The sequence below is a fragment of the Chenopodium album genome, chromosome 7, assembly GCF_948465745.1.
Source record: "Chenopodium album chromosome 7, dcCheAlbu1.1, whole genome shotgun sequence".
NCBI classification, from domain to species: Eukaryota; Viridiplantae; Streptophyta; class Magnoliopsida; order Caryophyllales; family Amaranthaceae; genus Chenopodium; species Chenopodium album.
Window position 1 is genome coordinate 67,291,043 of NC_137840.1, and position 24,999 is coordinate 67,316,041.

Consider the following 24,999-nt stretch of genomic DNA (forward strand, 5'->3'; position numbering starts at 1 on the left):
TCATCTCAATCTATTAAGCTATCCATAAGAGAAAGGGCTTCTAGATTCTATTGATCTTTTTCTTAGATGAAGGGCTCTAAATTCATATACTTTCCAGAAATAAAAAAAATAAAATGAATAATGCGTCAGATTTTAAGGCCTCGTTTGGTTGAAATGGGAAATAAATTCCCATAAAAAGTTGTATTTCATGGAAAATTATTTCCCAAATGGAATTTCTTTAAGTTATTTGGTTGTGCAATGGAAAGTTGGAATTCCCATGAAATTTGAATGATCAAGACGGGGGGTAGGTAATTATTTCCTATATTTTGTGGGGAGTGGAAATTCCCATGAATTCCAACTTCCTTCATTTTTGCTTTTTTGTATCAACCAAACAACTATCCAAATTAAAATCCCATGAATTTTCACTTCTCCCATATTATTTTGTCAACCAAACAACCATTAAAACTTTCAAATTAATCAAATCAATTTGTAGTATATTGTTTCAAGGAGAAAGTCCCCACTTATCACATTGATATGACAAAATGGAGTAAATAAATCAATTTGAAAAAATCCAATCACCATAATATATTTTTGTACCTATATCAACAATTATGAAACCCCTTTGTTTTTTTTTTTATGAAAAGTTGATTTATATAAACTTCTACTACCAAGCTTGTAGCCCGGCCTTATTAAAACAACCAATGGATCAAAACCAAACCAACCCCTTGGGCCTCATATCAAAAATCATATTTTTCCTCATACTCCAAACACAAAATGTCAAAAATAAAATAAAATAAATGAATAAATGCGACCCCACAAAATTCAGTTGAGACTGAAAAATAAAACAAATAATCCTAAACAGTGAGTTTCTTCCTGCTCCCCCAAACCAAAATTCCAATCTCTCAACTTCCCACCTTTCCCCCAAATTTATCACTGCAATTCAAACTATAGTCCAACTATAACTCACCAATACCAACACTACCACTCTTTCAATGTCGTCGTGTATTCCTACTCCAGCCGTCGCTATTGTCGCCGATAAATCCGCCATTAACACCACCACCTCTTCACTCTCTCTCCTCGGCCGCCGTCGTCAACTTCTCTCTCCTTCCAATGCTGCCTTTTCTCTCTCCTCTAAACCCGACCTTCGTCTTTTTTCCAAGGTTTTTATTTTTATTTTTTTATATTTCTGTTTATTTTACTGGATCTGTTTGATTGATTTGATTTGTATGTGCTAGATCGATTAATGATGTATTGTGAATTTAATTTGTGTGCTATATTATGTTGATTGTATTGAGTATTATGTTTTTCAGCAGTGTTTAATTGATGCTATTTATGCATTTGCTTGATGCATTTGTCGTTAATTTCTATGAACTATGAATTTGTTAAATCTTGGAGATTAGTTGGATTTGTAATTATAAACTAATTGATTATTTGAATGTTTAATGTTTCTACTATTTGAAAAGGGTTTGGAATTAGGATTAATGAAGAATTGGCTTTTTAGTTGACAAATTAGCTCAAATCAACCTTTAATGGTATAAGGGTTGCACATTTGGTAAAAGAATGATTTATTTGAGTTAAGAGATGTACTTTAAGCTGTATGGTAATTGATGATGGTACTTTATTATGCTTGTACTGTTGTACTTTGTGTTGTTTTGAGCTTTCCTGCTTTAATCAAGCACCGAAAACATTCAATGTTCGAAATATTAGATAATCAAGCTTCATGGATGTTTGTTTGTTTTGGAGCTTGAGTATTATTAACACTTGAATTACTAAGAATTGGATGATGATGGAAGGGTGTAGACTTCAGATGGATGATATCGGGTAATTTCAGTTTGTGGGGTTGTTTGGAATGATATTAAGATATGATTCGTCACTTTTAGGCTAATTTCTCATTATATGAATAGTGGAATAGGCATCGTTTCATGACCTTGCCCACCTTGGGTTTTCAGTTGTGATGGGATGGTGGTCTAACAAAGATAAGAGCACTTTTTTGTAGAGATTTTTGCTGCTGCTATACACTGTAAGTGCGTTCACCATTATTATTACTAGGTATAGTTAAGCAAGAGAGCAAGTTTAGATTAAAGATCTTTTGAGCAATTTTAGCTTTTAAGAAATCTTAATGCTTATTGTTGTCATGAATACAACTAGTGGAAATGAGCTCAATACTTTCTTCCGCGGAGAAAGGGTAAGATTATATATTGAAAGGTTAATGTATTTCAATCATCTCGTTGAGAAGTGCAATCATGTTTGAGGGGTTTTGTTTTACCGCGTGTTTGTGCCTCATGAGTTAGGCCCATGTTACATCCACCTAATCTATCCTCTAGAGGATAAATTATTGAGTGATTTGGGATCTCGATTGGAATGGAGCATTTATTAAGGTACATCCAAAAAAAAGGAAAATGGTGTATGCTTTTAGGGATGGAACAATGCTATGCTATAAGTGAAAGATTCGGTTTTTGAGTTAAACTTTTGTCTGGTAATTTTTTGTGGAAACTCTTGCCAATATTTCATGTGTTTGATCATTAACTTGAGAGAATAAATTTCCATGGATGTTTGCTTGTTATAGGGCATAAATGGGCTTAAATGAAGTATACACAATTAACATTTAATAAATGGAGAATTGGATGATGATGAAAGGTTTAGACTTTGGCTTTGGATTAGTTTCTCTCAGCACCTATAGGGCTATAGTGCAATAGGCAACATATAAAAAAAAAAACAAAAAAAAAAACATAGGTTTTCAGCTGTAATGGGTTGGTGGTCTTGCTAAGTTGAAGGTACTTCTGTGTAGCTGATAGATAAAAGAACTTTTGAGCAGTTTAAGCTTTTATGAAATAGTAGTGCATAGTGCTGTTATAAATACAAGTATTGGAATTTGTGCTTGATACTTTCATGGAGAGAGATTATTTGTTGAAAAGTTAATGTGTCTCAATCAATTGGCCAAGGAGTGCAAAAATGGTAGAGGTTTCAACCCCTTTAGTGCGTGTTTGTGCCTCGTAGGCTATGTTCCCTCCAACTAAACTATCTTCTTGAGGGTTAACTATAGAGTTATGTGGGATCTTTATTATTTCCTGTATCCCTATCAGGGATCCCTAAAAGTATATGTTGATGAAAATGTAAACTAGTGGGAGTGTGGGACTACATGTTGAAGAGAGAATAATGCAATGAGAACACATGATCATGAATGGAATGGAGAATTCGTTTAAGGACACCCAAAAAAGAATATGGTGCATGCATTTAGGGGTGGAAGGAGTAGCTGTTAGGTTATAGGAGTAAAGGATTCATTGTGTGAGTTAATCTTTTAACCGGCTTTCATTTGACCATGAACATGAGAAAAGAAAATTTCCTATTGCATTTGTTTGCAAGGAACTATAATGTTGCTGTATAGTTAGGTCAAATTTTAATATTTACCCCCACAAAAAAGCATGCAAGAACATTCATTTGCTAAAAAAAAAAAAAAAAAAAAAAAAAAAAACTCGGCATTATGGCATATGTAGGCCGTATATAATCTATTACTAGTTCTAATATCGTAATATAACCTTTTTGCTTTTTTTTTTTTTTTTTTTATATCTTTTCCTTTATTCTCCTTTTGTCTCTTTATTTCTCACTTTGATCCTAAACAATGTTTACTTTTCCTCAAATTGAGTGTAACACAAATGGTTGTTTCAAGTTATGAAACTGATCTTTGTTTTTATTTGATTAAATTGTTTCATAGTCAACATTTTCAGTCTTTGACATAACAGTTGAACTTTTTAAAAGATTGAAATGGATATAAGTTTAGCATTTAAGACCCTATAGAATTAACCAAAGCCATGCAAAGTTTTGTTGAATATAGTTAGTATAGGTCTGTAGCAAAAGTATCCTCCCACCCATAGTCCCAGCGTGCAACACATCATATTATTGCATTTTTTTTTGACAGGCATATTATTGCATTTTGGATGTTCTTGTTGTGACTCATTATGTGATGTGTAAAAAAAATTGTACTTTTAAATGGTAAATATGTGAAGCACTCCTGAATCAAAGTTATACTAACATTTAACTGCAACATTTTAACTTTCACACTAGCCAACACACTATTTTGACCGTTAATATCTTTAACCATGTAATAGTAAAAATTATAAAAAAGTTTATATTTTGGAAGTATACATGGGGACGAATCAAACAATCTTTTACAAAAATACATTGAAAAGTAAAAGTTGTGGTCAAAGTAGGGCATATGAATAGGGTAAAACGCTATTAACAGCAAACTGCGTCTATAAGCAAACAGTGAAGATTGATGAAATTGTAATCAGAGAATGGTAGGCGTTGTTGGGGCATCTGCAATTCTGCATCATTAAGAATTCCTTCTTTTTTGTTTTGTTGCAGAGTTCCCGATCTGTTATCACACATTCTGTTGCAGCTAAGGCCCAATTGAACAATGTAAGCTTCTTGTAATTTTGTTTTTCAAGGATTATCCTTATTCCATGAAATTTCTCCATTGATATTCGTTACCCACTTTGTTGTCTTTAAAGGCTAGCATAGGTGAAGCTTCAAGTAAATCTGAAGCTTCTGCAAAGGAGACAAAGAATGGCAAACCATCAAGTGAGTCTATTTCAACACCAGTGGCTACAGAGGAATCTATATCTGAATTTATCACCCAAGTTGCTGGTCTTATCAAGTAATGGACTTAATTACTCTTTCTTTTTGTATGTAATTTAATCAAGCTTAAATATGTGACAAATCATTTTTTTTTTATTTTGCAGGCTTGTAGACTCAAGAGACATTGTGGAGTTGCAGATGAAGCAACATGACTGTGAACTATTGATTCGTAAAAAGGAAGCCATTTCACAACCAACACCCCCTCCTATGTATATGATGCAGGCACCTTCTACACCTACTGCACCACCACAAGCTAGCCCACCTGCTTCTTTGGCAGTAGCCGCCCCTGCACCCACAACGTCCCCAGCACCTGCTCCACCAGCTGCCAAATCATCAGTTCCTCCCCTAAAGAGCCCTATGTCTGGGACATTTTATCGAAGTCCTGCACCTAATTCCCCACCATTTGTAAAGGTTAGTATTTTTATTTGCATTTCCATGATTGCCATGAAATTTGTTGATTTATCTTGCATGTTCAAGTTCAGAATTTCACCCATCATTGACTCATTGTAGATTGTAACTAAAAAAAAGATTGTAACTAAAATTGAGTTAATTTTTTTTTTTTTCCCAATATTATTATAATAGGTTGGAGACAAAGTGCAGAAAGGACAGGTTGTATGTATTATTGAAGCCATGAAGTTAATGAACGAAATTGAAGTAAGTCTCTTATCTAAAGTCTGCTTAGATTATGATGATTTTGATAGCTACCATTCAATCCTACTCCGTAATATATTTTTTTTTTTCATGTTATTTAGCTAACATTACGAAAACTAGTTATTGTATGTCAGTTTGAAATTTGAGGTTTATTTTTCCTGTACCTCCATGTTCACATATTTGTCTACCTTTCAGTTGTGATTTCTGAAATCCATGTGAAATATGCTTAATAAATGAATGGTCCTATCTGTTGGAGGTTGGATCTTTTAATACCAATGAGAGAAATCCCATTAATATCATGAGTCTCGTTTGGCTTTATGCTGCTGATTGACCAACAAAGAGCATTACAAACATATTCCCAATTATGTTGACAGATTATTTATTAGAAATAGAAGATATAAAAACAGCAGTCCATTCCACTGATCGCTTATATGGTATCGATACATTACTTTCATGTCAGGCTAAACTTGTGTAGGTAAAGTTTTTGCACTGTATTTCCACCTAGTGTTTTAGACAAAGTGCATAAAGTTCAGGTAAAATTCCATAGTTAAGCCCAAGACTCTTTAATTGAGCATTGTAGGGTTTTTGGAAATACTTCTGATTAAAAAAAAAAAAAAGGTTTGGATTTCTTAGGATTTATATCAGTGCTCTGTATAGATATCACTTTTCAGATACATTTTACCTAATCACTGTAAAGAGATGGGATTTATTACTACCTCTGTTAATTTTTAATGTGCAACTTTGGGGTATTATTTGTGAGATATAAAATATTCCAAAGTTGCACATAAAAGTTAACGGAGGTAGTATAATGAGTGTATATAGGGAAAAGTAGTCAAAACTTGACTTGCTGAAATGGAATCAACATTCTTTCCATATACTCATTCAGCTGTGTTCACTGTTCAGATTTCAGAGGTCTGACTCAGAACACTCTCTCCATGAGAAAAATTTTCCTCACCAATCTCTCTCTACTTACTTTCTTACTCTTCTACACCATTATCCCCACAAGGAAATTTGGTGAGGAAAAAAAATCGTGCTCCCCTACTTTCGCTTTTTTCTCTCCTATCTAACTAATCTAAATTATGGTAATAATAATTTTAGCTTTGTTTGGACAACAAAGAAAGAAAGAAGTTAAGGTGAACTTCATTTTCCCTCCAAATCTCTTCAATTTTGTAGGGATTATATTTTATTAAAGAGAGAGGGACAATGGATCGCTCTCTCTCCTTCCCCTTCCTTTCCCATCCTTCTCCCAAACAATGTCCTCCTCCCTTTCTCTTTTTTTCCTTCTATCTAAGCAAAGTGTTGGGGAATGAAATGTTGATTTAATTAGTTTTGATAGTGAAAAGTGATTTTATAAATTGTGTAAAAATATAGCAAAATGGGTCTCTATATATAGATCTCAAAATTTTATGATTATTGTTATATATCTTCTTATTTATATAATTAAGTTTTAGCTAAAACAACGGTTACAAATAGTAACATGTTACAAATAGTAACATGTTACAAATATAGCTGATAGGGACACATGGCAGGATCTAATTTGTTAATTTTTCCTCGCCGAGTGAGGAAAACTATCTTTCCCCATGAGGAAGACTAGCCCGCAACATTGATGGAAGATGTAGAGTCAAATTTTTCCTCATAATTTCACCTCATGAAGAATTTGATTTACTACCATTGGCATTGCTCTAATAATGTAACTTTAATGGATACAAGCTTATGGATTATGATAAATTGCTATTTTATGGTTTCAGATTTTTGACTGATCTTTTTTTATGTTACCTATTTTCTTTCTACCAAGCTTTCTGAAAGGATTTTGCCTACATATGCTAAGCTTATTGCTACTGTTTCTTATTAAGATCGAACTTTTTTTTTTTTCGTCTATGATTTAGCCTTTCTGTTGTAGATTCCTGTGAGGTGGGCATGCCACATCCCAGCCTAGGGTTGACCTTTCTCTGTTTCCTGCCCCATCAGCATTCACTGTTAAGAGATTTAACAAGTGCTCCTCTGAGCCTTTTAGGCCTCACAGTCAGCACTGAGTTGCTGTTATTTTCACAATATTGCAACAATGTCACTTTCCTCTTTCACCTCATAACTATTTTTCTTTAAGCTGTTTTGGAAATATTCTAGCGACCTTTTTTACATGATTTGTAGCTGATTGAATAGCTAGGTTGTTTTATAATTTCCAGATATGGGTCGGTCAATTGTAGTTTGGCAGATCCTGATTTCATTTCGCTTTCAAATTAGTAGGGGACCCTTTGCCAATTTGATTCTTGATGTGTGAGGTAAAACTTGATTGAGTTGGTAGCCTAACAGCCACACCTTCTGCTAGCTGAATTGGCTTTGCCTTAGAAGAGAAACCTTTTCTTGATGATCAATTATCATAAAGTTAAGCACTTTTCCGTCTTCAGACTATTGGATATGTACTCTATAGATCCTTCATGATGAGTGAATGCTATGTTCATAATAGATGGACACTTTTACATTTCCATCTTAAGATGGCGATAATTTGGTATGTATGGCCTGCAAATTGTAAAATCTGATAAAAATTGTTTTTTGTAGGCTGATCAAGCCGGGACAGTTGTCGAAGTTGTAGCAGAAGATGGGAAACCCGTCAGCTTAGATACAGTAAGTTCCCTTCTTGAATGTTTTTGTTATGGAGTATAAAACTTGTTTTCTGCTTCCAACTAAAATCATCTTTGACTTGTCTTGGTGCCTTTGCAGCCTCTATTTGTCATTCAGCCGTAGATAACGCTAACCAGCCGGTCCAGCGTCTGTATGATTATTGGTTAAACACACTTCTAAACTCGTAGATGAAAATTTTTTCTAATTCAGATGAGGTGCTAGATGAAGTCGAAAAAGAAATTGTTATTTATTTAATTATTTTTAACCATTTTGATTTGCACGTTGGGGAATTGTCAGTTGTTTTTTTCCTTTTTGTTCCATATTGCTAAAATTACTTTAGTTTTTTGTCTGACATGAAGTTTTTGTAGGACAACTTTCTCCTATTTTGTGCATTTCTATTTGGACCTTTTATATTTCTCCATGACTAGAATGATGTATTTGAACGTGTATTTTTGGAAATTTTTACGACCATTAATAAGAATTTTAAGACGCAGCAAATTTGAACCATACTCAATTATCTAACCTGAAACTATTTTGACTTGAGCTAAATTTATTGGTCCGATTTGAAAATTAATGTGACTAATTGACAATAATCTTAAATATAATCAGGTATACTATGTAGTATGTACAAAGAATTGAAAAGACTTGTAACCAAAAGTATTTGGTTTTTGGTCATAAGGGTATATTTGTCTTTCACATGTTGCTTGTAATGTATACTTGTATAATGGTGTCGTTATATAGATTCGCCTTAGTCCCAATTTATCCTAGCAATAATGGTGCTTCTAAAGAATATTATCAATCAAAGCACAACTAACATGTGTTTAACGTGTTGGTAATAGTTCAATATAATTAGGATTCTACATTTCTACTCGATCAATAGTTGTTAATGAACCCAGATTATCCTAAAATTCGAGGTGAACCCACGAATAGGTAATTTAGATTAAATTGAGCATATTATATACAATCGAGGAATCTTTAAAAAATAAAAAATAAAAAATTCCTTATATAAGACACACGGCAAACAAGTATCGCTACAAGTGTTGGTCATAAATTTTACTTAAATCAAATTTGACCCTATATTAATAATTGGTTTACCACCTTATGGTATCAAAGATTTTGAACATGTTTGCAAATAAATTATTTGGTTGTTATTTTGGCATAATAGATTAGACTTTAGTTGGCAGCTGATAATAACCAAATATTAGGTGATGTATTGGTCTACTAATAATATAAGTACATTTCTTTTTCAAGTAAAATTGTTGTAAGTTATGTATAGTGGTGCTAAAAAGTTAGGCAAAACCTGAAGAAATAATGAAATATAGCTATCACTAAACACCATCACAGCTGCAGTCGACAAATTATTTGTGTATTTTTTGACCTTTCACTACCATGAAGAAGTTGTACGGAAAGGGATTTTCTTCTTTTTTTTTTTTTTGGTGGAATAAAATTTATGTCTTTTCGAGCAATCAAATTCAAAGATGAGAATAGATAGCAAGTAATCGAATATCCAACTCACCAAGGACCACTCTAGAAAGATTAAGAATTGTCTCAAACTAATTTGGATTTCAATAAAAAATTTTCAACTTTTTTTATATATTGTAGTACATTTAAATCATTTCTTAAATATTTTCCTCGATTTTGAATTAAAGGTAACATATTTTTGAATTTGCTATGAAGTTAAGATGGTTAAATTAAAATTTTAAGTAAGTCTACAAATCACTCTGTACAAAAGGAACGTTGATCGGTTTTAAAAGTTTCATCTTAAAATTATTTACTATTGTGTTTATGACTTCTCATTGTGTGTGTGACTTGCTTCTCATTATAATATGTCATATGTGTTAAATCATACTCCAAATGTAATTGTCTCTAGGTTTATAATGCTCAAAATTCCTTATAAAGTAGTAGCATCGTATAAGTGGTGCAATCTTTTCATTTTCGTTAATTTTCTTTTGAAAGAAAAAGGGGAGCATATAAAACTAACATTCAAATCGAGATCCTCCAAAAAGCTAGGCTTGAAGGAATTATTGAGAACTTATCATAAAAGAATAGGAATTTTTCAAGTTATTGATTAACTTGATTTACCATATCAATAAAGCAACTCTCATACACTATCTCCATTTAGTAGAATAATCAATGTTCTCCGGAAAAAATGATCACCTTATGTAATTATGTTGAAACCCGTTGTAAACCCACTTACGTGTCCCACATTACAAAAAGAGGAGCGATTGTTTCACTTTATAAGGTAGAGAATTACTCATTTACCCCTACTATCACCAATTTGTTTTAGTATGGAATATTCTTAGCCTTGTTTGTACATCAAACTCTCCTCCTTCTTATTCGAGTTGCCCAAACTCATTTTAAATGTTAATTGTTGCAACATTTAAGCAAAGAGTGGAGTATTTATATTCTAAATCCATTTGTTTATTTAGGCATGGGGGAAATGTCTTAATCATATTAGTTGTTTAACAACTAGAATCATTGACGAATTTGATTGACATATAGCATTGGTTTTATTTGTGCAGTAATGGAAGTTTATTTATTAAAATTAATGGCTTATTTTTCGATTGGATTTCACTAAATTATTTTGAATTCAATTGCTCATTAGTACTCATGTTAAGGTTTTTCAATTAATAAATAAGTATAGCTGTTATATCATTAATATATTGAGTACACTATAAGCAAAGTTTAATTTAATAATAGTTAGGCCATATTCTTGTCACTTCATATTATTATACTTTACCTGTATCTAGACTTTATTTTTTATTTTTTTTATTTGAAAATATCTAGACTTAATATAATGCCTCCATCTAAATTAAAAGTATTATTTCACCAAAAAAAATATTACTTCACCAAAAAAATCACTTTGTCCATCTAAATTAAAAGTATTTTAAGATATAAATTTCCAGAGAGTCCTTAACATATTTTCATGGATCACATAAGAATACTTGGTATACCATATTAGTTGTAAATTTTATCAAAATATACTTCATTTGTCCCTTTATTTTTGTCCTATTGTCCTTTTTTGAGTCAAATTTTAAATACTTTAACCATAAATTACCGTTAATCTATAAGAGATAATATAGTCATGAGTGACATATATTAATACTATCACATTTTTATAATTTTTATGTGTATGAAAATAAAGATATAGGCGTTTTAAAACGCGTCTTGGAGACCGTACATAGTCAAATGGACATAAGGATTTTTTTATTTTTTTTTTTTTATTTTTTTTTTTTTTATAACAAGGACATAAGGAGTATTTGCTAAGTTACATTTGGTTGGAAGAAATATTTTCCGCTCAAACGCGAAAATTAGTCAAACCAATGCTTCTAGGAAGCTCATTAGGCTACGTTGAGAATGAATGTATGTGTAATGTGTTGGACTTGTGATTGTACGTAGTCCTAGCTACATGCATTGGTGATGGATTGAGGACGGACGACGACGGCGGCGAGGAGGAAGGAGAGGGGTGGAAGCTCGCCGGAGTTGCAGTTTCATTCATGCATGGTGCCATAAACGGATACATGCATGGAGAAACTTGCTTGAATTGGCTTTGATAAAAGAGTTTAAATTATAAGGTAGAGAGAAAGAATAGTTGGAGGAATTGACATTGTAGCAAACTAGCAATATAATGGTAGTGGGAGTAGGTAATGGAGATGAAGTCAAATAAAATAAAGAAAAAAAAAACAATTATTATTGTTGTTAAAAACTATTGTGTACAATGCTAATAGAAATAGGAAAGTTTTGACTTAGCTTGTATGTATTATGGAATTTATATATAGTTCCATCAAATTATTTATGACAAAAATATCAAATAATTTTCATTATATAACGTGTCTGTCATACAATTTAAGCAGTCGTTTCATAAAAGAGAGAAATGTGGAAGGAAGAGATATGTTAGTTCAGTATTGGTGCCAACTGATATAAAATGGAGAGACGAGTTAATTAAGGCAAGGTAGAGAAAGGAGATGACATGTTATTTATTAATTGTTGGCGTGTATAAATGATTGGAGAGAGAAATATGTGATCTTCCTTTCTTATTATATTTTGATTTTTTTTTCGATAAATCTCATTTCATATACTCTCCTTGTCATCTTGTAATATAATGCTCATTTATATCTTCATGGTCAAAAATTTTAAAAGTTTGATCTTAATAATATTTGCGAAAACCATAGTCATGTACAATATTTTTAATTCGACTCAATGTGAAGTTTAATTATGCCAATTTTTTATATTTAAAATATATTTTTTAATTCATACCCCATTTTGATGGTAAAAAATGCATCTTGAACACCGTATAGTACAAAATTGGCACTATATTATAAAATTATAGTAACAATAAGGGCACTCTTCAGCTTAATTTCAGTTTAGCTCAAATAAGTTCAATTCAGTTAAATTTCTAATTTTCTTCTCTCATAAATAATTCATTTCAGTTCAATTCAGTAATCAGAATAGGTCATAAGTGGATTGGAATTTTTCCTTTAGAGGAGTAGTATTTTTATAGCTATACTTGTGGGCGAACAAGAAAATTTTCACACAATTCAAATAATTAGGAGTTTCTTTATGTACTAATCAGATATGTTTTATTGTTTATCAGGAGATAATTATTCTATACATATGGGTAAATAGTAAAGACTTTCTATTGATTTTGTTAGATTTGTTTTAATGTAAAATATTATCAAATTTTTATAATTTTATATACATGAGATTAATATTAAATTAAATAGAAATTGTAGACTGTCATATATGTACAAAGTCTATTAGACTAGTTAGGTCAAATCACATAGAACCAACCAAAATATATGAAGTACATAATGCATTAATGCATGATTTGTGCACCCGATTAAATAAAAAAAAGGTGGACAGAACATTTAGATTTTCAAAAAGGAACATGCAGGTTTTTGAAAAAGAACATGTTTGTGTTTAACAATGAACATTCATTATTAAACAACATAAAGACATTACAAAAACAACGTGACATAAACTTTATTAAAATTTTATGAAAAATTACACATTAAAGGAAAAAAATCTTTACCAAAGATATCATTTCTCCAAAAATAGTTTTCTTTCTCTCCAAAAACTCTACTTTCCATAATAATTTTAGTTTTCTCTAAAATATTTGCAACTAAATAAAATTCAAGATTTCATTTTCAAATTAAATTTCAAAATTCAAATTAACACAGGTTAAAAGAACATGAGTTATAATGTAAAAAACATATAATTCATACCCGAAGAACACATTGATCAAACTCAAAGAACATACGATAATTAAAAAAAAATGATATATGATAATTAAAAAAAAAAAAAGAGTTTGTGCATCACTCATTACCTCAAATAACATACGAGCCAAATTCAAATAACATCTTTAATCAACATATGTTAAAGAATATAAGTATAAAAGAACACATTATCAAACATATATGAGTATGTTCTTTGTCAAATATAAGTATGTCGTTCTTTGTCAAATACGGTATGTTCTTTATCAAACAACCGTATGTTCTTTCCGCCTTTCGGGTGCACCAGTACACCCAGGTGTACAATCCTATTTTTATGAATTACATATTAGTCTGTATCCAACTCCAAAAATAAATTATGCCCTGAGAATTAAAAAAAAAAAATATACAATCAAATTGCAACTTAATTGAAACCAATTCAAGGATTTATAGACACTACTGAGAGCAATAATCAATTCTGTTGGAATAATTGCTCCAAATTCTTTTCAAATTTTCTCCATGCATCTTGCATTTTAATTTTTTGTTTTTTTTTTTTTTTTTTTTTGTTTTTGACATATGTTTAAAAATTAAAGATAAGGATTACAGAAGATGAAATAAGTTCGCTACACTCCTTAGAGGAGTTTTACTAGCTCCCAGATTATATAGGGTACAAATAAAACATAAGTACAATCCAACTTAGGGCCTGTTCTCATACACTGAACTCTGCTGAGCTGAACAGGGCTGAACTGAACCGAACTGAAATGAATATTTTATAAGAGAAGGAAATTAGGAGCTGAACTGAACTGAAAATAAACGTATGAGAACAGGCCCTTACTCACAAGAAAATGCCGGCTTGAACACCCACGTTGCCTTCGAACATGCTGTAGGAGATACCAAAATTTTCCAGTGTTGGCTTTGGATCCCCATTTATGTTGATGTTAATTGGGAAGAGAACGAAAAGGCGGAGAACACGCGATTGTTAGCATACATTAACTCGGGTTCAAAAAGATACAAAGAGTCTTTAACATTAGATAAAACATGTAGGAATAAAAGACGACCAAGGCTTTACGACACCATAGGCCCTTGTATCTTTCATTATTTATTCAATAGGCCCTCGATCTCTAGCTTGGAGCAAGAAGATCCGTAGAATTTCATTAGTATACAACTATAACGAAGGAGAGTTTGATGTCATACAAGCGATCTCTTGCATGATTTCAACCTTAAAACAATTGGTATATATGTAGAGTAAACGCCATATTTATAAAGTTAATCATCCTCTTCTCTTTCTTTAATAATGTGGAATAACTACATTCAATTAATTAACATGTGGTTATTTCCTTTAACAACTTTTAATTTGTGTAGTTGTCCAAGTTCCGACCCTTGTCATCACTTTTTTTTTTTTTTTTTTTTTTTTTTTTTTTTGAATTGAAGACAATTATCACTTTAATTTGTATTAGTTAGTCACTTTAGAATAATGAAGTGACCAGCATATATTTAAGGGGGCATTAATCAAAGTGATAAATTCATCAATTGTGGTATTTGATCACGTATAACGTCAAATCGTCAATTAACATAAGTGATCTAGAATTTTACAAGTAATGATAATATTAGCAATCAAGTAATCAAATTTTTGGTTGTCATGGATGTGGATCAAACGATCATTACTAGCCACTGATTTCAAAATGCGTATTAGCATTAGCTTATATTTCCTTAGTTTCATATTACTCACAACATACTATTAGTATTTTGACACTTATTTTAAAAAATAGATATAAGAGTGCACTGTAAACGATACAATAATCAAAATAACTTTAACAACACAGTAACAAATACTCCGTAGCTAGTTTTCATCTTACTCGTGTTTAAATTATTCTGCTCGTTTGCAACACCATTAAATATCTTCATTCCTTAAAATACGTGTCAAAATATTACTCCGTACGTTGCAATTGCAAGTAATATGAAAGCGATCAAGGATGTATTATACACCATGTGACAAAAGATTAATTAATCACAAAAGGTTTTGATTAGGTGCTTAATTACTCCTTAATTATTATACCCTACCATATAGTTTAAGATTAAAAGCAATACGAACTATGTTACGTATTTGAGGCTCCCTCCATTCCAAATGCATTAGTCACTTTTTTTTTTTTTTTGGTGTATGTGTCCCGAAATCGTAGATCAATCTTTGTATGGCTTGTAAGTTAGATTATAATTTCATATTACACAATGCTATTATTTTGAACAATTGATCTTCATTACTCACTCCGTCTTTAAATAGGTACAAAGTATTAGATAAGTTCGTTTCAATTCATCTAAAAATTACCAACAATGTTTTAGGTTTGAATTTTTACCTTGAAACAAATAAATTTCCAAACATATTATTGCCGAGAGAATAATATACAATGTCAAAACAAGATGTATTGTAATTTATCGACAACTAATCCTATTTTTCATGGATAGCCCTAACCCCGAGGTTTGGCTAATTGATTTTTACTATTGGTGAGATGTAAGCATCATGGTAGAGGTGATCAAATTCCAAGCCAAGTCGGGTTAAGTAAAAAAATAATTCATGTCCAGATCAACAAAATCATGTATGTAGAATTGTTTATGTCACGACCGATCTTTTCAGGCTAGCTAGGTTTTGGCTATAATACACTTCTCGTGTTGTTCAAACCCACATTTTTCAGGCTAGCTAGGCCATGAATGATCATCGCTTGCAAAACAGTAAGTATTATTGGTAAAGCCTAAGGAAGTAGTAAAAAAAAGGGGGCTATAAGTGAAAAAACTGAGAGAAGGTTAATTGCTTAAGTAGTTGACGTACTACAAGATGATCTTGAGCTAGATATACACGTACTAATGACATTTGTCTAAGATGGTGTTTAGACTATCACGTAAGCTATATCTTGCATTATATTGTTAGGCATAACGCAATCCTAATCATATCAAATAGTAGAATTAAAATAAAATACTAACCAAATAAATTAATTAAAAGCCCAAATGTAAGTTGTTAATATGAAAATTAGCCAAACAATTAAGTGATATAGAGTATAAAATATAAATTTCTACTACGAACACGACAAGTAGGTAGAACAGTCAAGTCGTTCAACCAAAAAAATTTCTAGAATCATGTGAAATATCTATTTCTTCAATTCTAACAAGGTTGTAAATAAGAGATTCTGTAAACGTAACCTTTTACATTTATTATTTTTAACTAATATAATATCTTCGTAATTAATTGGGTCAAAGCATTCAAATTATGTTTAATTGAATTTACTATAATTTAATCTAGTTCATGACGCATGATTGTATAAATAATACACTTTTAATTATGCACCTAAAAAATGACATAAACCAAGTAAGAACTCAAGAAATTATGCAAGAAAGTTAAATTAATAAAGAAATATTTATATACATACCTACCAAATAAGAAATACAAATATAAAAAATTACTATAAATTCAGGGCATGTGATAATGTTGATTACTTGCTAAGCAACCCATATACCATGCTCGGAGTAGCTAGCCTTTGTGAAGTTGATGTTAGGCAACCAGCCAACCACGGTCTATGTTTTTAATTTATTTTAATTTTATAGAAATATATAATATAGCTTCATAAACTTTTTATGGGTTTGTAATTTGTATAGTAACGAGTTTCTTCGAGAACCACTAATGTCTAATGCAATAGTGCTAGAAACCAAGATTCATTAATTTGAAAGCTAGCTAGCTAACTGCTCTATACCAACCAAAATATATAATACTGAGTAATTTGTATACATACATTCTTTCTTTGGTTCATATATACGGTATGACTTTTAGTCAACTTGTTTGAAACACAGTCTAATAAACAAGTGATAGATAGGGGTATAAGTGGATAACTAAATAAGTAAATACATTGGTCTAAGTTAATGAGATAGGGGTGATGATAAAACCAAACATTTCTCAAGGTTCATTGATATAATTTAACATATTCACAAGCTACTCGAGGGCCAAATAAACTAAATATACCTTATTATCAACATCATCGCATCTTATGCTTGACTCTACCCTTTTCGTATCACTGTTATATATATGTGTCTATTATAGGTTCTATAACTATTGCAACATTGCATGTCTTGTGTCAAGGTAAACAAAATGAGAAGACAAGGAGTTGAAACTCGAAAGGGCTAAGGGAGTGGGATGGAAATCAATTTTTATACTATAATAATAATAATAATAATAATAATAATAATAATGTTTTTCAAAAAAAGAAAAAAAAAATAAAATAATAATAATAATAATAATAATAAATTTTAAAAAAAAAAAGTTACTTTGAATGTGATGGTGCCTCCTTTAAGAATGTTATTACATATTCTATAATTGAGTGATAACATAATTATAATTAAGATAACTATTTTTCATTACAATCCGTACGAAAATTAGAGACATACATAAACTCAGCTCGAAAAAGGTGGTAAATTATTAAAGCTATTCACCATATATGAGCTAAGGCAATAAAAACCTAATTTATGAATAAAAGTAAAAACAAAACACAAAATACAAGAGGGAATATTGAAAAAAAGATGTTGAAAAAGGTAATGAGTGCATGAAATAGTGACCATAGAAGCAAAACCTTGCTTTCATTCCATATAATAATTAGCATCAATTAATTATGTTCACTTTTTTCCCTTCTTTATAATTTCACTTTTAGGTAAAGGATAGCTTACCCATATAAACCCATCCTTGTTTAATGCCCATAACTTTTATCATATTTTCATGTTTGCGTGCTACAATGCTAGTGTTTTAAATTAAATAAAACCAATTAATATATTAAATAATTAATTATAATAATATTAATATTTATTGGCATTGGATACATTGGGCCCTTTTAAATACCACAAAAATGAGTAATCGTAGTACATCCTTTTCGTAGTTTTCTTGCTTTCACACTCCACTAACTAGTTCGCCAACCAACCCCCCATCCTCCCTCTCCTTCCTTTCTTTCTCTCTCCTTGTTTGAGTTTGACTACTTCACCTCCCATTACCCAACTGCTGCTTATTCTTCCTCACCTCACTTTTTTTTTTTTTATTATTATTATTATTATTATTGTGTTATTCATTTTTTTCGATATTTAAAAGTATACTCCATAATATAAACATTGGTGTGAGTGTGTGACATGTAGCTGGTACGAATGGTAAATGTCACGTACCAGCTACGCTTATACAAGTTGCAGTTTTTAAAAGTGGTGACTTCTTTATCCTTTCTCTTAACTACGTGAACATACAACGATACTAATAGCCTAATAGGCTAGTAGAGTCATCCTCCATTGTCCAAACCATACTTTTGAAATTTAAAAAAATATATAATCGGAAAATAAAATATAGAGAAAGAGAAACACAAACCCCACCTATCCCCTTCAATCCCTAAAAGGATCTTCTTCCCAAGTTCAAACGTAAGCTACTTCCATTTTTCCTCTCTTTTTTTTCAATTTTTGTACAATTTTTATTTCCTCTTTAACAAAAAGTTCCTCATTAAATATCACCTTTCCTCTTTTTCTCTCTCCTTTTCTTCTCCTCTCCCCAAAAAATAAACCCTAATCATTCTTCTCATCAGAACATAGAGCAGGTAGCTCAGCTACATACATAGAGAGTGCTCAACAATCTCAAAAATCCCCTCCTTTTTATTTTCTTTCTTCCTTTTTTCTCAAATGTAAGAAGAGAAAAAGTAATTAGCTATTGCACTGCACTATTTCTAAAAACAGTAATTCAATCTTTTTTCTAGATCATATAACACCCCTTTTTTCTCAAATGTAAGAAGAGAAAAAGTAAGAAAAAAGAGATCATAAACCTTCTTCATATCCAATCTTTTTAGATTTTGCTTTGAACCTCCAAAATCTTCCATATCTTCTTCTCTAGATCGATCTCGCTCCTCACGCTTTCTCCCCGCCTCCGTCATGGAATCGGGGAATAGTAGTAGCATGCAATCATCGAGTGGTGGCGATGAACAGGAATATGAATCCGGCGGAGTATTATCAGCAACAACAGGAGGTAATTACTTGTTGAGTAATACTAGTAGTAGTACTACTAATAACACCTTACCTTCATCAAATCATTTTAACAATAGTCATAATCATAATCATTCTATGTTTGTATTATCTCCCAACAATCAAATACCACCTCCTCCGCCATCACTTCAACCATCTGTTAGTTACTTGGACTCTTTTGATACTCAAACTAATTATCAGAACTTGATGTTCGGGTGGTCCGCTAATAACCAATTCTCTACTGGTAACAGCTTGTCCGATCCTAACCAACATCATCATCCTCCTCATCCACCTCCTCCTTCGATGCCGAGTCAAAGTTGCACCAATACCCCTAACACCACCCACCTTCCGCCTCCAAGATCGGTACCGTTACAAGATATGTCAACACATAAACAAACTGCTGGTGCTGGTGCTGGTGCTGGTGCTAGTGGTAGCACCACCAGCAGCGGTAAGAACCCGAGGAAGCGAACTCGAGCGTCAAGAAGAGCGCCAACGACGGTATTAACGACGGATACGACTAATTTCCGAGCGATGGTTCAAGAGTTCACTGGCATTCCATCATCTCCATTCTCAGCAGCAGCATCACCTCTTATATCTAGAAGACTCACCGATCTTCTATCCGGGTCAAGTTCAGGTTCGGGCGGAGCTAGGTCGGGTCTACCACATCCGATGTCGGGTCACAACCCGAGTTCACTCGAACGTCTCCTTGCTGGTTACAACAACAATTACCCATTTAGACCCTTACCTCAAAAACCAAATACTAATACAAATATAAATAGTACAATATCCAACAATACAACTAATAATCATCATTCATCATTTCAGTCTCTTCTGCAATCAGCCTCAGCCTCAGCAGCTAACCCTCAACCACCACCACCACCCGTTATGTTCCCGGACCTTGGTGGTGTACTTGGGAATCATGATCAAACCATGTTCGGGTTTGCGCCGATGCAATTGCTTCCGGATACCACGGGTGGTGGTGGTGGTGGTGGTTGGAGAGGTGGTAGAGAACAACCACAACAACAACAAGGTGATGATGATGGGAATATGAGAGGTGCAATGAGTCAGCAACACCAAACCACGGGTGCTGAAAAGAGTAATAATAATAATAATAATAATGTTAGTAATCAGCAAATGGGGGGGTCAATTAGTGGGGGTGGGACTTCGTCCAATTATAATGTGAATATCAATTGTTCAAGAGATAAAGCCTTAGACAATGCTACCCAAGGTACGTTGGGTGATTTTCTTGGTTAATTTTTTTTCAATTTTCTACTTAGTTTTTTTTTAATTATATTATATTGTTACATACCAAATTTTATATAGATTAGGATCGAATTATATAGTCCTAGGAATGAATACAAGAAATGAAGAATTTTGGGCTGGAAAAAAAAAAGAAAAAAAAGGAGGGTGGATTAGATAATTGATTAGTTTTGTTGTTATAATTATAGTTGTAATCATAGTACTAGATCAGACAATCTAAGGTTGAATATCAACCACGCACATTATTATAATTATCAATTTATCATATCATCTTTTTTTTCTCTCTCCTTTATTTTTTAATTATTATTTATATCTTAATTATCTTAATCAGAGGTGAAATTATTATATGCACATTTGAATGGTACTTTTTGTTCATAATTTTGGATCAATTTGTTTTCATTGCATAAATCATTATTACAATTGATGACTTTAATTACGCGTCCAATAGAAACTGTCTTTAGTACTAGTACAAGAACTAAAGTTGAGGTTAAATGAATCTATTTCTTTCTCCTTATCTTTCTTTACAACCGAATTTGAGAGTTGTTGTAATTGCCATTAAAAATAAAGTATTAAGTCCGTTCAAAATGGTTTAGTACAACCAGTAATAATAACGAACGTGACGACTAAATCCAAACAAAACATGTCATTGAATGACAAAGTTAGCAAGAAAATTAAGTATGGTAATTGAATTAAAGTCGGTGATTTTATGGCACTAAAAAAATTGAATTAGTGTACTCATTTTGTTCCTTTGTAGCTGCTTTGAAAGTTCTTCTCTGAGTTTTTTTTTTTTCCTAATATATTTATAATATGATTTGTCGTTTTGGAAAACCATTTAATTAATTAGGCAGTAGTACTGCGTTATAGTGCGGATCAAATCCAATGTGAAATAGTAAAAGTCCATGATTAAGGAGGCAAAAAATAATGTAAAATGCATGGGAAACATTGATATAGTATAGTTGGCTTTTGTATTAATTTTACAACATTATTTTCATTTATTATTTGTTTCCACCATAATTATTGTGTGCTCATATGCATTGCACCATTTTTTCATGCATTTGCATGGAATTGCCTTAACACTAAAATGATTATCACACTATTTTTAAATAAGTTAATAAAAAAAAAAAAAATCCTAAACGTGCTGAAAGGTGTGTATAAAAAAGTATTTTCCGATTTCAAGTCCTTTTTTTGGGTATCTTTGAAAAAGTTTTCCATAAAAAAAAGTTTTAATTAAAAAAAGTATTTTTTAATTAATTATATTGTGAAATTGTGAGTTTTATATGTGTACAATGATGATAAATACTTAAATAGGGTGTATAGTAATACATAGTCATCAACTCATCATTATGTTTATTAGTCCTTGTTACTCTATTTCACTAGCTAGGTTATACTTTGATTTTTTTTTTTTTTAATTTTTTTATGGACAGCTTGGTCATATAATGAGAGCGTAAAAATATATATTCCTTGATAAATATTGTGTGCAAAAAAGGAGGAATTATTTCAAAAATCCATGCTCATGAATGTTGAAACTTGAAGAAAGCATGTAGATGAAATTTATTATGCAATTGATTAACTTGATCAATTGAGAGAGAACATGTAAGTTTTGAAGTGAGCTTCCGTTAGCAATTATCATTAAACAAGTACGGAGTAATTTTTGTGTGAGATAGGTGTATGGTGAGACGTGTATGATTTCTTATAAGGAATGATATTTGATTTCAAAGGAACATAGGCGACTTTATTGAAAATTTTAAGCTTCTTCTACCATCACATTTCATATGAGATCAAAAATTTGCCTTCTATATTCTTTTTTAACCATACTTTTTATGTCACTCTTTAATTTTCTATTTTTTTTTAAGGTAATAAATATTCAAGCGCAGCTAGACTTTTGTGAAAGTTTGAAAAGTATATGAGTGTGTCTGCTTGAATCGTGTGGTTATATTTTTTGAAAGAATGTTATTTGGAATTTATTAGTTAGTTGTTCACTAGATCACTGGTTCAGTTTGCTTATTTAATTTGACCAGCTAGTAGTATTTCTAATTCATTGGTTGTAATATTTGCATCATATAAATATGATATTTAGTGAGCTTACTTATCAAATTTTGGTGCAAACTACAGAGTAACAATCTTTGGATAAAAACAACGGTACGAAAGGTGTATAAATAATACGAGTAATGGTGTTCTAGTTTATTTTTTCTTTTTCATTGAAATAGCTGGCTTTAACACATGTTTGAGTTTGCTAGCTACATGAAAGGCCAAATTAATTTTTAGTTAACAAAACCTTAGCAAATTAAAGTCATTTAAAACAACGAACAAGGTTTAATGGTTTATTGTAAAAGTCGTACATGAATAATTCACCGTAGAAATATCCTCATAGATCACTTGAGGAAAATATAATTACATGAATATACTTTCTCCGGTTTTTTAAGTGCCCTGACCTTTGGGAATTTTGGCACTATTTAGTATTCACTAAACATACTTTGACCAATTTTTGCGAAAATACATAAGAAGAAATATAGTCTTGTGGGTCCCAAGAGTAGATAACTACGGAGTAATATTCAATTATTAGTTAAGCATAATTAAAGATATTGTTAGTCAAAGTTTTGCATCGACATACATATCATGCCACTATGAGACACTTAAAACAATCGAAGGGAGTGGTACTTTGTATGTTCAACTAAACGACCACACTGTCTATCGAGTATCGACTCATGGACACAGATTCTCTAATCCAAATGTAGAAAGATATATGAAGCACAACATACCTGATATGTAACACAAACAACATCCATAATTCTTTTAGAGCAGTGAATTAAAATCCATCAAAGTAGATATAGATAGCTGTCAATAATATAGTAGCAGGTGAGATGATTGACTATAAAGAATAAAAATGGGTATGTAAATGTAATGTAAAGTCTAATTGGCTCGATCCAAGCACATGTTTTGGACTGCAACTTCTCTACAGATGACTGCCAGTTACCCTAGCAAAGATGCCAACAAAAATATTACTCGTACATTATTATTCATCTGTATTTCTATCAGTACTATATCCCCGGATTTTCTTATTTTGCTTTTGACTTGCTTCTTTTGTTTAACTTTTTGTTTGACCAGTTTAATGTATATGGAATTTTTGTGTATTTTTGGAATTTTTTTATTTGTACCTTGACAAATGTTTGTAACATTCTTAAATAAGCCTTCTTAAATAATGCTACAAAAGTGGAGTAAAACATACGGAAGGATCAAAGGAGTACAAATGGATACTTCTATAAGTGCAAATAATTAATTTAACTTTTTTTTTTGACAAAAAACTGCAAATATTTATGATATTGAATGAGAAATTTGTTTCCATTAAGCCTGTCCAAATATATAGCTAAAATGAGATTTTATTTCATAGAAGCACACTAGTGTATTTAGAGTAATCCATCATTTGTCGAATTTTAGGTGAAATAAATAGCTTGTTTTCATGCATGGTAGGGTTCGACGTACAAAGTAGTTGCATGGACAAACATAAATACAATTCTCCCATGAATATGATGATTATTGAATTTATATTGATATTGAATTTATATTGAGTAATGGACACATTATTTAACTTGTAATCATATACTACCTCCGTTACAGGTTATGTGCAACGATTTGACATAAAGTAGAGAGGAAAAATGTCTAATCGTTGCATATAACCTGTAACGGAGGTAATATTTAAAATAGAATGCACCAATATAACTTGAAAAAAAGTAGTTTAGCCCTTATATAAGGGAAAACCAAATAAATAAATAAATAAAAGGAGTTGAATTACATATCATACAAAAAAGAAAGAGAATATTTCTTAAAAACGATGCATGAGTCACCATGACTTCATTTGTGTGCTAATTAAGAGCTATGGCTACTAACTAACGTGTATAAGCCTTTAACTATTGCAAAGTTCCTCGCTTTTTTTTTTTGGACAAGATGAAAAGTTCCTAGCTAGCTAATTAAGCAATAAGAACACAATTATCAATAGTCATGATTAATCAATCTAGATATTGATCCTAATTATTATTTTCAAAACTAGAATGATTAGTCGGCATGTGTTCTAAATTCTACACAATGCACTCATCAAACTGCAGCAAGATTTGACTGCCAAGGTACGGTTTAACTACAATAAAAAGAAAAGTATTTCTACGAGTTTAAAATAATCATTCAATTAATTACTTTGTAACATTTTTGAAAAAATAAAATTAAATTAACATAATTAAGCTTGTGGAAAAGTTCTACTCCATATCTAATTAGATAAACCCTTACACTTTCAAGATCCTAGATAAGATTTTTATTTTTTATTTTTTATTTTTATTTATTTTTTTTATTTTTTTATCAATGGAGACAAGAATTACTTTTCTTTATTATTAGTGAATTTCCTTAATAAAATTCTTGTTTATTTGAAATTTCTGTAATTATCTTGAGTGAATAATTATTCCTATTTTGAGATAGAAAATAGAGGTACAAAAGAAGAAAAGAAAGAGACACAAAAAAAAAATCTAAAGTTGGGAAAAAAAATGTAGAGCATAGTCACAAAAATGTGATGATTAAAAAAGAGGGTGATAAGGAGTGAGTGTGTCAAAATCATATGAATAGGCAATATAGCCAGAAGAAATGA

At 31.3% G+C, this 24,999-nt stretch overlaps 2 protein-coding genes across 2 annotated transcripts; both read left to right on the top strand.

The window, feature by feature from the left end:
- Positions 1-820: 820 nt before the first annotated feature.
- On the top strand, positions 821-8,308 carry LOC145638148 (biotin carboxyl carrier protein of acetyl-CoA carboxylase 1, chloroplastic-like). The gene is made up of 7 exons (XM_081689109.1): positions 821-1,139; positions 4,342-4,395; positions 4,488-4,633; positions 4,719-5,025; positions 5,197-5,268; positions 7,822-7,887; positions 7,984-8,308. The coding sequence occupies exons 1-7, from the start codon at positions 972-974 to the stop codon at positions 8,005-8,007; spliced, it is 837 nt and encodes a 278-aa protein (XP_081545235.1). The 5' UTR covers positions 821-971; the 3' UTR covers positions 8,008-8,308.
- Positions 8,309-18,515: 10,207 nt separating this feature from the next.
- Positions 18,516-20,822, top strand: LOC145638149 (uncharacterized). The gene has a single exon (XM_081689110.1). The coding sequence runs from the start codon at positions 19,023-19,025 to the stop codon at positions 20,364-20,366; it is 1,344 nt and encodes a 447-aa protein (XP_081545236.1). The 5' UTR covers positions 18,516-19,022; the 3' UTR covers positions 20,367-20,822.
- The last annotated feature ends 4,177 nt before the right edge of the window (positions 20,823-24,999 follow it).

What these genes read in the sequence shown, in the direction of transcription:
- LOC145638148 (XM_081689109.1), top strand. Translation starts at nt 972, where the DNA reads ATGTCGTCGTGTATTCCTACTCCAGCCGTCGCTATTGTCGCCGATAAA. An exon ending in ACCTTCGTCTTTTTTCCAAG is followed by an intron (nt 1,140 to 4,341) that starts GTTTTTATTTTT and finishes GTTTTGTTGCAG; the next exon opens with AGTTCCCGATCTGTTATCAC. An exon ending in CTAAGGCCCAATTGAACAAT is followed by an intron (nt 4,396 to 4,487) that starts GTAAGCTTCTTG and finishes TTGTCTTTAAAG; the next exon opens with GCTAGCATAGGTGAAGCTTC.
- LOC145638149 (XM_081689110.1), top strand. Translation starts at nt 19,023, where the DNA reads ATGGAATCGGGGAATAGTAGTAGCATGCAATCATCGAGTGGTGGCGAT.